Source organism: Gasterosteus aculeatus, chromosome 13 (genome assembly GCF_964276395.1).
Source record: "Gasterosteus aculeatus chromosome 13, fGasAcu3.hap1.1, whole genome shotgun sequence".
Classification (NCBI taxonomy): domain Eukaryota; kingdom Metazoa; phylum Chordata; class Actinopteri; order Perciformes; family Gasterosteidae; genus Gasterosteus; species Gasterosteus aculeatus.
In genome coordinates, this window is record NC_135701.1 from 13051656 (window position 1) to 13066485 (window position 14830).

The following is a 14830-nucleotide window of genomic DNA, read 5'->3' on the forward strand; positions in this document are numbered from 1 at the left end:
CCTTTTTCTATTACGGATTTTAATCAAAACTAGAATCCCTTCGCTTTGTATGCATCCATTTAAAAATAGCAACGCCTGTGTATGAACGGTTGCATGGTCAATGAATGGTTTAGTGTGTGTGTGTGTGTGTGTGTGTGTGTGTGTGTGTGTGTGTGTGTGTAGGGATGTGTTTAATCCAGTATGTACATGATTCAGTTAAGAGGTCATGCGGGGTTAAGTGAGATGTGATGGACACAAAGACAGACAGCCTGTGTGTTTGTCTCTCGGGCCGGGTGTCACGCTGGCAGTGTTTCCTGAGAGCAGAACTGAGTCATACTCAGTTAGGCTGGCAAGGGAAAGCGGGGCAACCTGGCATTGCAGAAAAAAAGAGAAGGAAAAAAAACAAAACACTGGGACATGCGGAGCAGAGCGGAGCGGGCCCAATGCCGAGGAGCGGGCTTACGACTCACTTCTTTATCCTCTCGCCATAGGAGGCCACTTCATCCAGAGCATTCTGCACACTGATGCACACGTCCTGAATGGCATAAAGCTTGTTCATGAAGCCCTTTCTCTCGGAGTCCTGTAAGAGGACAGATAGAGATGTATGCAAGGAGGGGAGAAAGCAGGGGCGAGGGAGGGAGAGATGGAGAGAAACAGTGAAGAGAAAGGGAGTTGAGAGGAAGAGAGAGAGACAACACAAGCTGGGCACAGGCATCTTTTTGAAAACAATGCATTTTAAATAGCGTCAAAGATTCGGGGTGGGGAGCCAAATCGCCAGTTATCCTGCAACAACTGACGGAGTGCTTTAATGAAGATATAAAGTCGGCAGAACAAATCAAAACGCTCACTGAGGAAAATTTGAATATGCGAATAGAGGGGCAGAATTAAACTGTGGGGTACATCAATCTTCTGGCGCTCGCTCACGCTCTCTCTCTCTGCTGCTCCTGCCAAGACAGCTCGGAAAACCGGCAGAGCCCTCCTTTGTCCTGCTGGCTGGCACACTGGGATGATGTCACCAACCATGACATCATTAATATCCTTATTAAACCTCGTCACCCACCATGAAGAGCTCTTCCTTTTCGACTTTCGATGGTTGGAAACTTGAGAATACTGCGAGAAACCACAAACTAAGCAGACAATCTAACCCCCCCACCCCCCCTCCCTCAAACCGCCCCCTTGTAGAAGTCATGCAACAGTCAACGAGCTGCCTGCTGACTGCATGACGGAAAACGGACAGAATGAGGTGACATGAGAGAGAGATCCATAGCCGTTGGCCGAGTGAGGACATTAACACGCAGACTAGGTGCTGCTGGATGTGATTGGCGGGCATGCTGAGGAGACAAATGGGGCTCATAACAAGAAAACGACCATCTACTGTCAGAGCGTCCAGTGGTACGAGTATGGGTGGGCAGTTTACAGTATTGCTTTGGCACATTTATCTATAAATATATTTAATATTTGCTGTTTAAGGAATTTAAGTTAATTCAGTGAGACAGATCGCAACAGAAAGATTATGGCTCAACCCGATGTGGCCACCAAACGTCTCTCTATGTAAGACAATAGCCGTGTAGTAATGAAGATTCATGGACATTGTTCAATTAGAGAGGTACAATTCTGAGTGATCCGCCTCATAATACCCAGAGAAGACAATAAAGTAGTCAAATAAATGAAACCTCACAGTCCACGGGCGTTTTCTCTACTTGAGGCAAGGCCCCCCCACCTTACCACATCCATCCCATTGAGACCCATTGCCCCGACTCCCACCCTCTTCTTTTTACTCTCCACTCAGGATCAGATAATGTGAAAAATGACCCGTGGAGCGTTCAGGGAGACCGCATGGCCTCTCCAGCAAAACCACACAAGACAAATAGATATAATTAGACGGCGTCCCAGGGTTATTTTTCTTTGCAAATATTTTACAAGACTCCCTTTCTTTCCTCCTCTCTCTCTTCCTCTTCTCAGTGTCCATCTGTTTTTCATTGCTCGCTCAAACAAATCTCGGAAGGCAGGGCCTATTGTGCCGGGCCGGGGCTGGGCCGGGCCGGGCCAGGCCAGGTCAGGTCGTTTTATTTTCAGGGGAGTGCGTTGGAGGGCCAGGGGAGTGGTGTGAGAGAGCGGGCGGGGGTGGAGACGATAGGTCAGAGGTCATTGGCGTATAAACCATTGCCACATGCACCTCGGACCGCTGTCTGACTCGTATTTCCTGTCTTCAAACACGGCTCAGGGAGGCGGGAGGTAGCAATAACACAGAGGGCCACGGAGAACCTTGTTTTCCCAGCTTCCCTGCACACTGCGCACATATGGAGCGAGGCAACCTGTTCTTATAATGGAACCTAATATGCACACACACACACACACACACACACACACACACACACACCCTACAGCTATTAGATAAGTTTGATCTGCACACCTGGTCTTGCTGTGTGACTCTACAAACGATATTATATCCTGACACAGATTATAGGATGAGGACCCTTGACTTCTAAAGGCAGTTGCTTTCTCTACCGAGCAAGTTGGTTTTAGAATGCAATGTCATCACTAATTGACCGGGAAGTGATACAGAAAGAAGAGGAGACATTTCATCCACAATCATTTCAAGGTCAAAGAAGCTTTCTGTTAAATGGGATGTTTGTCAACAAACTGAAATATTGGAATGAGGGAGGTGAGCTCTTCAAGACAGTCTTGACATGCTTCCTGTGGTTTTGTGAGGAATTGTCAGCCACCAGCTCAAACTAGTTTCTCGTCTCACTTCATGATGGGACTGCAGGCCCAGAGTCTCATCCTCCAGTGTCTTCCTGTGTCCGTCACGAAGACTAAGTGGGTTTGTTTGGAGACTCGAAGACACGGCTAACAGCGTTAAATCTGCCTCTCGTTTTGACTTTGGCTGCAGTTGCAAGTCATGATAATGTTAAGTGTGCTACAAAACCCAGCATCCCTGACAAGAGTTCTAAAGAATGCTGCTACATGGCTTGAATCATTCAGACTGATAATGTAATAAGCTTCTCTAATGAGTTTATCATCGTGCATTTTGATGCAACGGGTTACGCTGGTATTTTAGCCTGACTGCCGTTTCTGGTTGTCCACTACAAACTTGTCATTGCGGTCGGCTGGCAGGACATTTGTGACATGTTCATCTACTGAAAGAAAGGTCTGAATTTATGTAGATATGTATGCTTTATGGTGAGGTGCAAATGTTTGTCTGTATACGAAGTATAAAACAGTGCATTTTAGAATGATGTACAAAATAATTTTATCATTTAACATTTTAGAATATATTGTTTAGCAAAGAGTTAAGGCCACTTAGAATGTAATGTCAGTTCAGGGTAAAGTCAGAACTCCATAGTTGTGCAAGGTTAACTAAAAAAACTCCATTGAGACGATTTGTTTATTCTTTGAGTGAAATGTTCCTGTGTGTAGAAGAAATCTTGACACCAATTAACTCTCATCAGGCTGGTTGCAGAAATATTCATTGAGTCGGTTGCACTTTTTTGGCATATAAATTTCTCCTTTGTGGTTATGTCCAAAGTTTGCATCATTGTTTGTATCCGAGTGTGACATGAAATCACAGCCAAGCACCCATCAGTTCAGCGCTGAGCCCCCTTTGTACAAGCGTGTGCAGCAGGCTGCATCATGGGAGTGCTCCTATCAGCAAAGACAGAGGCGGGGAAAGCTCGTTAAAGTGACGCGAGCTGTTTGCATGAGTTAAAGATAAACAACCTTCAGTGACACCAGAGAGAGTCCAGGACACACTCACACACACGCACACTTTCTCACACACATACGTGCATAGAAATAGCCCAGTCAGGCTAACCACATTGCACTTGCTGGTAAATTGTAGTAAACAAATGTGGTAAACTCCTTGAAACACTAGATTAAATATTCAACAAAGGAAAAATGCTCACTGCCTCTGTCTACTCGACTGCTCTCTTTTTCTTTCAGGGAGATAGCATCATGCCAGAGTACATCTATAAGCAAAAGTGCAAAGTGAGCCGTTGTAAACTTTTACAAAGACAGTTTGTTCTTCACTGACCCAAGGCCTAGAGCCAAACAAGAGAGAGGTCACTGAGGACCTAGCCTATTACGACGGACTCAAATATCTGTCCTATATCTATGGAAATAGAGAGACATTTGAGACCGTTTTAACCTCCGATCACATTGTTCTCCCCGCTGAGTTGCGACATAAAAATAAGCATAACCGTTATAATGCAGCACCATACATCCCATCACCCCACAAAATGAGTCTGAACCACTAGTGGCTGCTGCTCATTTCCACTGCTGTAAAATTGCACCTGTTTTTCTTTGTTTTTCTTTTTGCCTTCCTCACTCGGCAGCACAGTAAAAATTGAAATGTCATATAAAACGTGACAGGATGCTAATATGTGGCTCCCACAGGGCATCTGAAAGTGTTCTTGTTGATTCTGTAACTGCAGAGGGAGGCGGCATCCCTCCCATTTCCCCCCCAGGAACAAAGAAAAAACATTGAAAAGTTGAGCAAGTCGAGAAATGCTTTAGGGGCGACACAAATTCAATTTCCAAAGCCTGTGCAAGAATTAGGAATGACAGAATAATAAATAGTGCATACAATTAGCATCTTCTGTGTACTTAAAACTTGGGTAAAAAAATCAAATATGGATACAAAAATAATCATGATACTATATATCAACAAGATATTTGGCTGTTTTTTTTTAGACTTGCAGCAAATAAATAAGTATAACAATAATTAAGTGATTGATGAAAGTGCAACACTGTTCCCTGGTAGGAGGCTGTGGTTTTATCGTATCTTTGTTCGGATCTACACAGGACTAAATATTCAGAGTCATAGTAAAATTGGCGAATGCTGTGTCTCTAAAAGGTACCGGGAGAATATACTGAATATACTGTAAATGAAAAGTCATATTTTATCGTTTCATTTTTTTAAAAATATATTAGTTATTTTTCCCTATTAGCTTATTTTCTTATTGCAAAACTCCTGTCTGTCTGTGTTGCTCAGATTCAGTCCCTCTGTCTCTACGTGAGACCCGAGGTCTTCGAGCTCTGCAGATTAAACTGTATGGGGACAGTATTGTTGGTGGTCATCTTTAATCCAGCAGATCTTTGGTTTGACATGTTTGCCGTATTTTTTGACATGGCAGCAGCACCTCGGGAGTCTGCATTGACGTAAAGCGCAGCTTTAACGCGAGCCGTCATTGGTCAGTGTGACTTTCCTCAAACAGAAAGCAAGCTAGCAGATCTTAGTATTTAGAGTCCAGCAAGAGCTTTGTCTGTAAAACAGCATTTGGTAAGTGAACTGCTTTGGTGTTTTTAAATTTGCAGTAGCGTGTTGATTTCTTTATCGTGCTTTTTCTATTAAATAGTTGCTATCGCTCCCTCTGATAATGCTATTTGAATGGCAGTGCTCTTGGGTCCGGATTGTTTTGTCATGCTTTGTTGTCAATAAATGTGACTGGTCAAAGTGTATTTGTAGGTTTTGAGCTTCACGTAACTTTTTATTTCCCGTTAAATGCTTTGTGGATATGTTGTTTGTACAAAACAAATAACCCGTAACTGCGTCATAACGAGGTCATTAGGTTGTTAAACTGTGGTTGGACGGCACAGAAGGCCCAAGTAGAAAAAGCACAGCCCGCCACTGATGAAAGATAATCTGCTTGTTAATCAGCAAAATGAGACAAATTCGCTTTGCATATTTTAATGAAAATGTGCGCAACTGCTATTTAAAGTTTTGGCAGCAAGTCAAATGCAGTGATGGAGAACTTTCTGTCTCTCTTGTTGACCACTTAAATTAAATCTTCCAGGTCCTAAACCTGTCTCATGATTTGAGCAAAGAATTAAATTCAAACTATTATCTGTTACCAGCACCACAGGGGTGCGACCAGTCACAGATTTTAGCCCCGGGGAGTTTAAAAGTCCCCGAAGACATATAATAAATAAACTTGGCAACCCAGTGGCCTAGAAGAACCGTCCCTCTGTCAGGAAATGACAACTAGACGAGACCAGCCTCAGATGCCACCATGCAGATGGCACCTTGCCAGCACCACATGAAACTGGCAGATGTTACACCCCTCATTCCTATTTGTAAGCGGCCGCTTTAATAAATAATTTATCTTATACAGAAACTAATTCATGGGTGAATGTTGGGAACACATCTCTATTGCCCTCCCTCTCTTTTTATCATAAACACATAAATATCTGTTTAACTAGGGTGTTGATATGTGCTGCACGTCCTCCTGGCTCGAATACACAAAGGCCACGTTTAGATTTGAAGCGGCGTACCCCCATAGGCCCGAAATGAAGAGAGAGAAGAGGAGAATGGTTCTGTCTGCATGTGCGCCGTTGGTTGCTCCCTCGGAGTCAAGTAGAAGGTGGACTAGAGAGACAATGCTCTCGTCTCTTCATCCACGCCAGCCCTTAGCGAGAATGAATATGCGCATATGTAGAAAGGGAGGGCACAGCAGAAAAGAAGCAGTAAAATTAACAAGTGGTGGTGACTTATTTTCAGTTTGAACTCTGCTTCGTATACTAGAGCAAAGTTTCACTGCGACGAGTCGGGAGGCAGGGGGTAGTTGGCCGCTGATTGTCTTTACCTATCTCCCCCTGGGGTCTCACATCACCTCCACCAAACCAGCCACTCCATCAGACTCGAGGTCACACACACACACACACACACACACACACACACACACACACACACACACATAAATGACTACCAACTCACAACTTCTGCGGCTCCCCTTCCTCGCCTCCCGCTGAACGCCACCCGACCCCCGCCCAACCCGCCACCCCGAGCCTGCCCACTCCCCCCACCCCTGACTCTCTGCCTCACCTCTGGTCCCCTGCTCCAGCACTCTCCTTCCCCTGTCCTTTCCAGCATCCAGCCTGGCAGTGTGTGATGAATGGGACAACATTACTCTTGTCCTCTGTTGGCCTGGTTTATCTGCTCCAGCCGCCCCCCCCCCATCCTTCACCCGTCTGTCTGTCTGTTTGTCTGTCTCTCTTTGTGAGCTTAAAACATCCTTCATGATACTGCAGCCTTTACTGGATTAATTAGTTTACCACCATACACTGTTTAGGTAAATACTGGGTTTTACCTCTTTACATAACTTCGGTAACTAGATTAGCAATCAAATGTATTGTTAAGACACAGCCTGGCTTTTTGTTGTATAAGATGGATAGAGTAGAGCTATATTTAAAAACTACCGTATATAAGCTTTTAAGAGCAAGTAAAACCTGTTTTTCTCTTGTTCGGGTCAAATCAGACCAGATCCCTCACCTGGGTGTGTAAAGCTCTCGCTAACTTTTGTATACCTTTAATTACATATTCATGTTCAGGGACACGCAAACGAAACAGCTGTAACATCCACTGTTTTAAACTTTGTTTTGGAAGGAGAAAAAAAAACGACGGAGCGAGAGTGCATCGCTGTGAAGTGTAGAGATCACGTCTTCAAAAAAGTAAATAAAATATGCATCCTCTCTGTGCTCATTACAGATTTATGACTCTTGTTAAAAGAAAAGGTGGCGGCTGCCTTCTTACATGTCTGACTTTCAAATTCAGACGACAATACTGTCAAGTGTTGTGCTCCACATTCTGTCCAATGAGAGACCGGGAGGGCTGAGAGAGCGTGCCAGCTTCAACTTCCTATTTGGTGAAGAGTCGCAAAGAGAGTAACTTTGAGTGGATGAGAGCAGACTAGAACTCCTCACCTACCGTGCAACGAGTGCACGCCGCAATCCTTTGATGCATAGTTCATCAGTCAACAAGTTCAGTTGGTTCAGTCGCTTGTGTGATTCAGAACAATAGCAGTTGGGGGAGTAGACATTGCTGCATTAGGCATAATGAGCATTGGGATTTGCTCCAACAATATGAAATAATCCTGCTGTTTCTGTAGCAACTTTTAAGAAAAAGAAAAAAAAAAACTCACACAAGCATCTTCAAATCACCCCACAACTGCACACACATGCACACGCAACAGGATTCTGAAATTCATTAGGAAATAGGTTTGTTTGGTCCTTATTATCAGGGAGTCATTTGTGAAAATAATAAAGATATATGCAATTAGTGCTTCCAAAAACAAAACAAAAAAATGATAAGAAGTAAGGGAAGCTATTCCCTTATGGCCCCACTCACTGCACAGAATATGCACCTAAAGAAATGACTAGAGCCACTACACATGTCACCCTTTAGTACCCCAGAGCAAAACACCCTTGCACCTGAATACCTTGCAGGTCTACAGCGCTACAGCGAAGCCACACAAAAAGACGGGAACAGCCTTCCATGCTAAAGCCCCATTAGTTTATCAATCACCGAAGACAGCAGGCAGAGGCTTTGGGGTCGGGGGTTCCGGGCCAAACGTGCAGTGCGTGGGTGCCGATTGAGACGTGGACAGGGGACACTGTAGAAAAACCCCAGACTGGACAGCAGACAGACGATGGAACCGGAGGACAGCGACAGACAGCCATCGGGAGTCAGTGGCAGAACCACACGCATGCCCACTTACCACCATTGCTCGTATCCACTCAAAGTGCCAGGAAGCCAACATATCCTCGAGGATATAGTTTTTATCACGGCTGTCCTCCCAGGGGCCTGGTTTAGGGTCCTTGTGGATAGATTACAGTAAGATTTTCTCTTTACAACCCAGAGAAATGGGGGTAAATGTGTTGAAGGCCAACAGAAAAAGCTCTCGCCTGAAGTCAAGATTAACATTGTTCTCACTGAATGCACTGGAAACAAATTTAGCCTCGCAATCCCAAGGAGAGTCATGATTGTTTTGTTGTTTTTCTAGTACTCACCTTTGTATGGACCTAAAAAAATGAAATGGTGTTAAATAATATGAGGCTTTTAATTCTTTGGGTCCATTGAAGCAAAGCTCTAATCAAAGGAGCACCCATGTCTATAATCTCTACACTAACAGTGGTGAATACGCGGTTAACTAAAAACGAGTCATAGTGCTAAAACACCATTGATTTAAATAACAAAGGCAATGTTTAAAGTAAAAGTTTTAAAAGGATGGCAAAGAGTTGAAGGATAAAGTAGTGAAAGAAAAAGACAAAGCAGGAGATGTGTATCTGGGGGAAATAGAGAGAGATGATCCACCTGATGTTTGTATCTGACAAAGAGGAAAAACAAACAAACAATGTAGTGCATTTTGCATAGAGAGACAATACCCCTTCATGCCTTTTTCACCCTCCTTTTTGTTTTCATTACTCTATTCCATCTATTAGCAAAACATGATTAAAATGCTATTTCTACCAGCGTCTCTGCTGAGCAACGCAAGGAGAAAAAAACTGAGATGGGAGGAAAAATGAAGCGGAAAAGTCAAAAGCATCTTTTATGGCGTGACGCTTTTCATCCTTCACTGGCGGCGAGAAGAAAAGACGCACAAACCTTTTTTCCCCGTACTCTCATTCCCATTCTCCTCAGCAGTTGACAACCCCCAAGATACCCGAGGACGACCCGCTGCACAACGAGCTCAATAGCCTCCCCAGAACAACATTTCAGTCGCACTTTCTTTTTTTCTTTTTACAGAGAATTGATACAATTCCCAGTGCTCTCTTTAGTCCAATTACAATATGAGTTGTTGCTATCTGAGCGATCTGCGCGGTGCCGTGACCGGGACAGAGAGGAGTGCGGTGCCGGGTAGGTGTCGCAGAGCTTGTTATGCTATCTGGAGACGAGTCACAAAACCTGCACCGACAAAGTGTGTGCCTTAGTTAACATTATATCTGAGCAGCACTTGATCTGTGATGATGAAAGAGACAGATAAATACAAACAGAGGAGTCGAGAGACATGAAATGGATGCGAAGCCTGCAATGCAGGACGTCCATCAGGAGTCACACGCCACTATACAAGGTTGTTACACAAATCTTAAACAGATAATGCGGGTTATGTGTGTGGAGGGGCTCGGAAAATTGGCCCATAAGTAATCAAATATTAAAATGACTTTTAATTTAATTTAGACATCACATCAACGTGAGGAAGCTATTTAGTTTTAGTCAACTCTATATTTACTATCAACTTGACTTTTAAGGGAGGGAAGGATAAAAAAGAAACGTCATGGGGGGTCGGTTCAAGGTGCTTGTGGTACGTGTGTGTGTGTGTGTGTGTGTGTGTGTACACACACGAGATACAGGCGGACATGGAGGGAGAGAAAGGGAGGGGGAGTGCACAGAGCAGTAAGCCCGTGAGCAGGACATGATTGCAGTGTGTATCTTATCTGTGTCAGGTCCTCCTGAGGCTAGTGGAGCCTAGCTGAGCGGAGCATGAGCGCTTCAGTGACCAGTCAACCGTGTGAAGGTAATCTCCTCACTCCTTCAGCCTCTCTCTCGCTCTCTCTCCCTTTTCCCAGTGAGCCCGGCCCCCATCCACTCCGCCACCCTCTCGCTGAGCCGCTGCACACAAACACTAAGTGAGATACTCACAACAGAAACACACTCATCTAAACACAGAAACACGCCCACCCATGCAAAGCCTTAAGGTGATTGCGTGATGCCAGCTCTGGACGCTGAGCCCACAGGTGAGAGGAGACATCACAGGCTACACTGATCACGGAAGCCCCTGCAGCCAGTGAATTGTAAATATGGGGATTCTATCTCCCCCTGTACCAATCTCGCAATGTGACACCAGTATTTGGAGATAGTACAAAAGGTCAATAAAAGGTCAATAAAAGTTGTATTTTTTATTTCCGCTACGAAAGATTTAACTAAAAGTAAAACCACATGCATTTGTTTTGTATTGAGGAAGTATGGTTATGGGGACCAGAAGTTGTAGATCGATGGATATGAATACACATTTTAAGGATTGCGCATATATTGATAAATATTAGGTATAACCAATAAGATTGCTAGTTACTGCTCATTAGCTCTGGTATTATGCATCGTAATTATTAAGATCCATTTATTGGATCACTAATGCAGTTGCTTATATGTTTAGGATTAGTTAAGTTAAAAACAGGTTTAAAACGGGGCAGTATACTGCGAGAAAAAAATCCCTTTGCAGGATTAATGACATTGATAAGTGTCATCTAACTACCTAACATATTTTGTGTGTGCGTGTGCGTGTGCGTGTGTGTGTGCAGGCAATACGAATCAAGCAACATTCCATGTTGAAGGTCAACGCTCCCACGTACAAACAGTGTGAAGGAGGAGGAGGTGAGAGGAAGAGAAAAAACGTGTTTGTGTCAAACATTCTTTCACTGTGTTTTCCTGCTTGCCTTTAAAATCTGTCCCCATCAATTAGTATAGATGCTGGACTTTCATTGAGATTAAGTGACAAATATCAGTGCCTGCTCACAAGAAAGACACTTTTAACGTCTGCCCAACAATCTGTTAAGTCAAAACACATGCAGTGATTCAAGGCTAGAAGCCTGCGAGGGGTCCTCCATGCAATGAAAAACAGGTGCTGTACTTTTGGGCCATGTAATACCCCATTTAGCCTCTGGAGCAAAGGTTATCCAGCTAATAGCTGCCTTGTGGTGCACTGGGAGGAGCTGTGCACATGGCCGGAGTAAACATCTGGGACGGATTGTAAATACTTGCAACATATGCTTCAAGTTCAATTAAAATGAAGCCTTGGCATATTTATTAATCTTTTTCCCTCTCCTCTCGCTCTCTCTCCTTCTGGTTCTCTTTCACTCTCTCCATTACAGGACTGTGTCATAGAAGAGGCCTCCTTCGATAGATCTCCTTCAGACTTAAACAATCTGAAGTCGTACCTCATATCCAATGTAGAATGACGCATGTACAAAGTAGAAAACCAAATTTGTTAAGTCTTGGAAGTGCATTTGTTCTGTACTTGAACAGACAGCAAGAGGGGGAGACGGGCGGGAAAAGGAATAAAAAAAAGAAAGGGGAAAGGACGATTAAGGGAAGGGTAAAAGGAGAGTGGGAGGGCAAAGACACGTAGGCAAAGAAAAAAGAGAAATGCCCCCCTTTCAACTTCCCTACAGCTCAAATGAAATGCTAACAGCTGAGGGGAGCAATAGATCAAAATGTATGAAGCCAGAGTTGTTAAATTGTAGCCTTTGTGGCGGCTGTGCTATCCAGCATCCCAGCCCTGTGTGAGCACAGAGAGCAAGGCCCTCTTATGTGGAATAATCAGTTTGGAACCAAATCTGAAGCCGCAAAAGCTGCTGCTGCACCTCATTTCAATATGAAAGTCCAAAAATGTATTTTGTATAATCTGTCGCTTTTCAAATGCCTGCATTTTTTTTCCCTGAGAGGAGGTGGAAAATGCAATGATGGAGGGCAGACATTAAGAAAGGGCCAAAAAAAATAAAAAAAATGGAAGGTTCAAGGTTGGTGCATATCTTCAGTCAGCGCCCCCCCCCCTTCTTGTACATTTCAGCCTTGGAACTCCACAGCCATGGAACTTTGGTTCTGCATCACTGTGGGAGAGGATGTAATGCTCACGTGTCCTTGTGTGCTCATCGCCCAACAGGCTGCCTGGCTGACCGACGGCATGACTCACTAGTGGGCTGACTATTTGACCATCTGCACCATAAATGCGTTTTTTCTAACCCGTTTGTTGCTGGCCCTACAGAACAGGAGAAGCTTTAGCAAGGTTAGCAGAAGTAAATTCCACATGCAGACTTCTCCCCAGGCTAGAATATTTTTCACATATCAAATTGTTGGTACAACGATTCAAAGGCCTTCAAGATTACTATTGCACACAGCCGCAGTTTTCCCTGACAAAGATCACCGGAACGGACCATGCAATTTACCACATCTTAGCCTACTAACCTTTACACTGCAGACGTGTGGCTGTAAGGCATCAAGTATCAGCTCAAGTAATTTAAGATTCTATACTGTGCTGCTTCAAGCTGCTTCACTCTCCTCACAGAGATTTGTAATGTCCTTTAAAGTTAACACCGCCTGGGTCTCATTAGACTAGTGTGTCAAACAGCACATTGTTTTGTGTGGCGCACACAAAACCAGACAACTCAGGGCTTGAATAAAGAGCTGTACCATTTCAATTACCATTCCCAAGTGGAACATTGACAAGGGACCGCATCCTATCCAGTGGCATTTGTTTCAGTAGCTGTTCCTACAGTGTAAACGAGCGGAGGCAGTAAAGCAGCCACCTGTTGTTACCTGATCGTGTCTGGACAAGCCCAGATGCTGTTTTACTGGCACATAAAGGACCAGTGAGTGGACCTAAATTGCTAACTAAGCACTTTATGTGGTTGCATGTTCACAGGAAGCTGGGCTGAAGCACAAGCCTAACTTCAATTCAACAGTGTCGCGTGAAGCTTAAAAATGAGGATATTGTGGCAAAACTGCAGTAGCAGAACAAAGCAAACCCCAAAGACGAAAGGATGAGAAATGTGTTGTGTATATATCGACAGTGAAAACTTTTCAAGAAGTTAAAAGGTTGTACAATCTTTGCACATGTGTTTGTGCCTCAGGCAGAGAGAATACCTGAACAGGGGAGGAGACGGGACGAGAAGATGGAGTCATTTCTTTCTTCCGTTTGTGTTTCCGGTGTATGGAGCAGTGTCGACCTCTCCCGAGGCAGTGTGAGTGTACGTGCGTGTACGTGTGTACGTGTACGTGTGTGCGTGCGCACCCGCGAGTGAATCCCAGACAAGACATAATTACCTTGTCATCTCTGTCAAATTCCTCGTCCTCGTCCTCCAGCAGGTCCTCCATCGCTTGCTGACGGTTGCAACAGAGGAAAGAAAAACAGAAAGAAAGAAAGAAAGAAAAAAGAAAAAGAATGTTTATGCAACAGATAAACATCGGATAGCACAGGGTTAAAATCATTAGAACAGCCGAGGAGGCATTGTAAAGCTGATTGGTTATGCTTGTAACCAGGAGGTGGCAGGAGGTTTGTTAATGTTTGAGTATGGAAAACATGCAGAGGGACACCTACTGGATTGCTGTGCGTGTGTGTGCAATTATGTCACAAGCTTCAAGAATGTTGACGACTTTAAAATTAGAAACATTCTGTTGTTGAAATGTGTTGACACTTCTGTAAGTGCAAGCAAATGTTCTGGCTATGGGTTTCAACAGGCTGAGGATTAAAAGCTATTCATCCACTGAAATTGCATTGCACAAAAGCATTCAGACCTTATTCCATTCAGCAGGATGAGACCAGGAACTCTTCTTCTGCATGGTCTCATCTGACCTCTTTAACCTTTGTACTCGTCTTCTATCTATCGTTTCACATCCTTTCGCCGAAAGATGCTCCATGAGAAAGAAAAGAAGAAAGCCTGCAGCACACAAAGCGAGTCACAAAGAACAGCAACTACGTGCTTCAGTGGTCCACAACCGATGAAACAGGAGCTGGTGGAGCTCTGAAGCCCCCAAATGCCACGGTACACACTGCAGAACACTGCACTGCACTGCATATAACTGCATTGTCTATCCGGCACCACAATTGCACATTGCAAAGTTGAACCTTTTCCTGTTAGATTATGTAATTTTCAGATAATTATTTTGTTGTCTTTGATGTTTACGCGGTTAAACTGACGCCAAAGAGGCAAAACCACGGCTGTGTCTCATCTACCTTATCTCTGCCAGTCACATATCAAAGCTACAAGGTCATAATGTCGCTCCGAATTTCAATAAACTAAACACCCGTATCCTAAGCCCTACAGCCGTCAACCTCAGAATCCATCTGGTCTCGGTGCTGTGCTGCTTTACCAACCCCAACCCCCCCCCCCCAAAAAAAGAACGCTGCACGGCCTCAACATCACCACAACCCCCTAACCACCTCCAGAACAACACAAACTGGCTTTGAGAAATCCAAAAATCATTACTTAACAAGACAATAGCTTTTGTCCTTTTTGTTTTTCATCGGAATAAGGGAGGGGGGGGGCTATGTGGCGGCCCACATAAGCCTCTTATGTAAAT

The 14830-nt window shown here is 44.1% G+C and overlaps 1 protein-coding gene across 13 annotated transcripts in view; it reads right to left on the reverse strand.

The window, feature by feature from the left end:
• Positions 1-14830, reverse strand: part of LOC120831244 (multiple C2 and transmembrane domain-containing protein 1) — a 101163-nt gene that overhangs the window by 10107 nt on the left and 76226 nt on the right. For 6 of the 13 annotated variants that reach the window (XM_078087611.1, XM_040196555.2, XM_040196557.2 and 3 more), the window contains 3 exons: positions 13574-13630; positions 8475-8573; positions 450-559 (listed from right to left, as the gene is read on the reverse strand). In XM_078087611.1, coding sequence (XP_077943737.1) covers positions 450-559; positions 8475-8573; positions 13574-13630 — 266 coding nt within the window. The remainder of the gene's footprint in view (positions 1-449; positions 560-8474; positions 8574-13573; positions 13631-14830) is intronic. The other 7 variants (XM_078087612.1, XM_040196556.2, XM_078087616.1 and 4 more) reach the window with 3 other exon arrangements.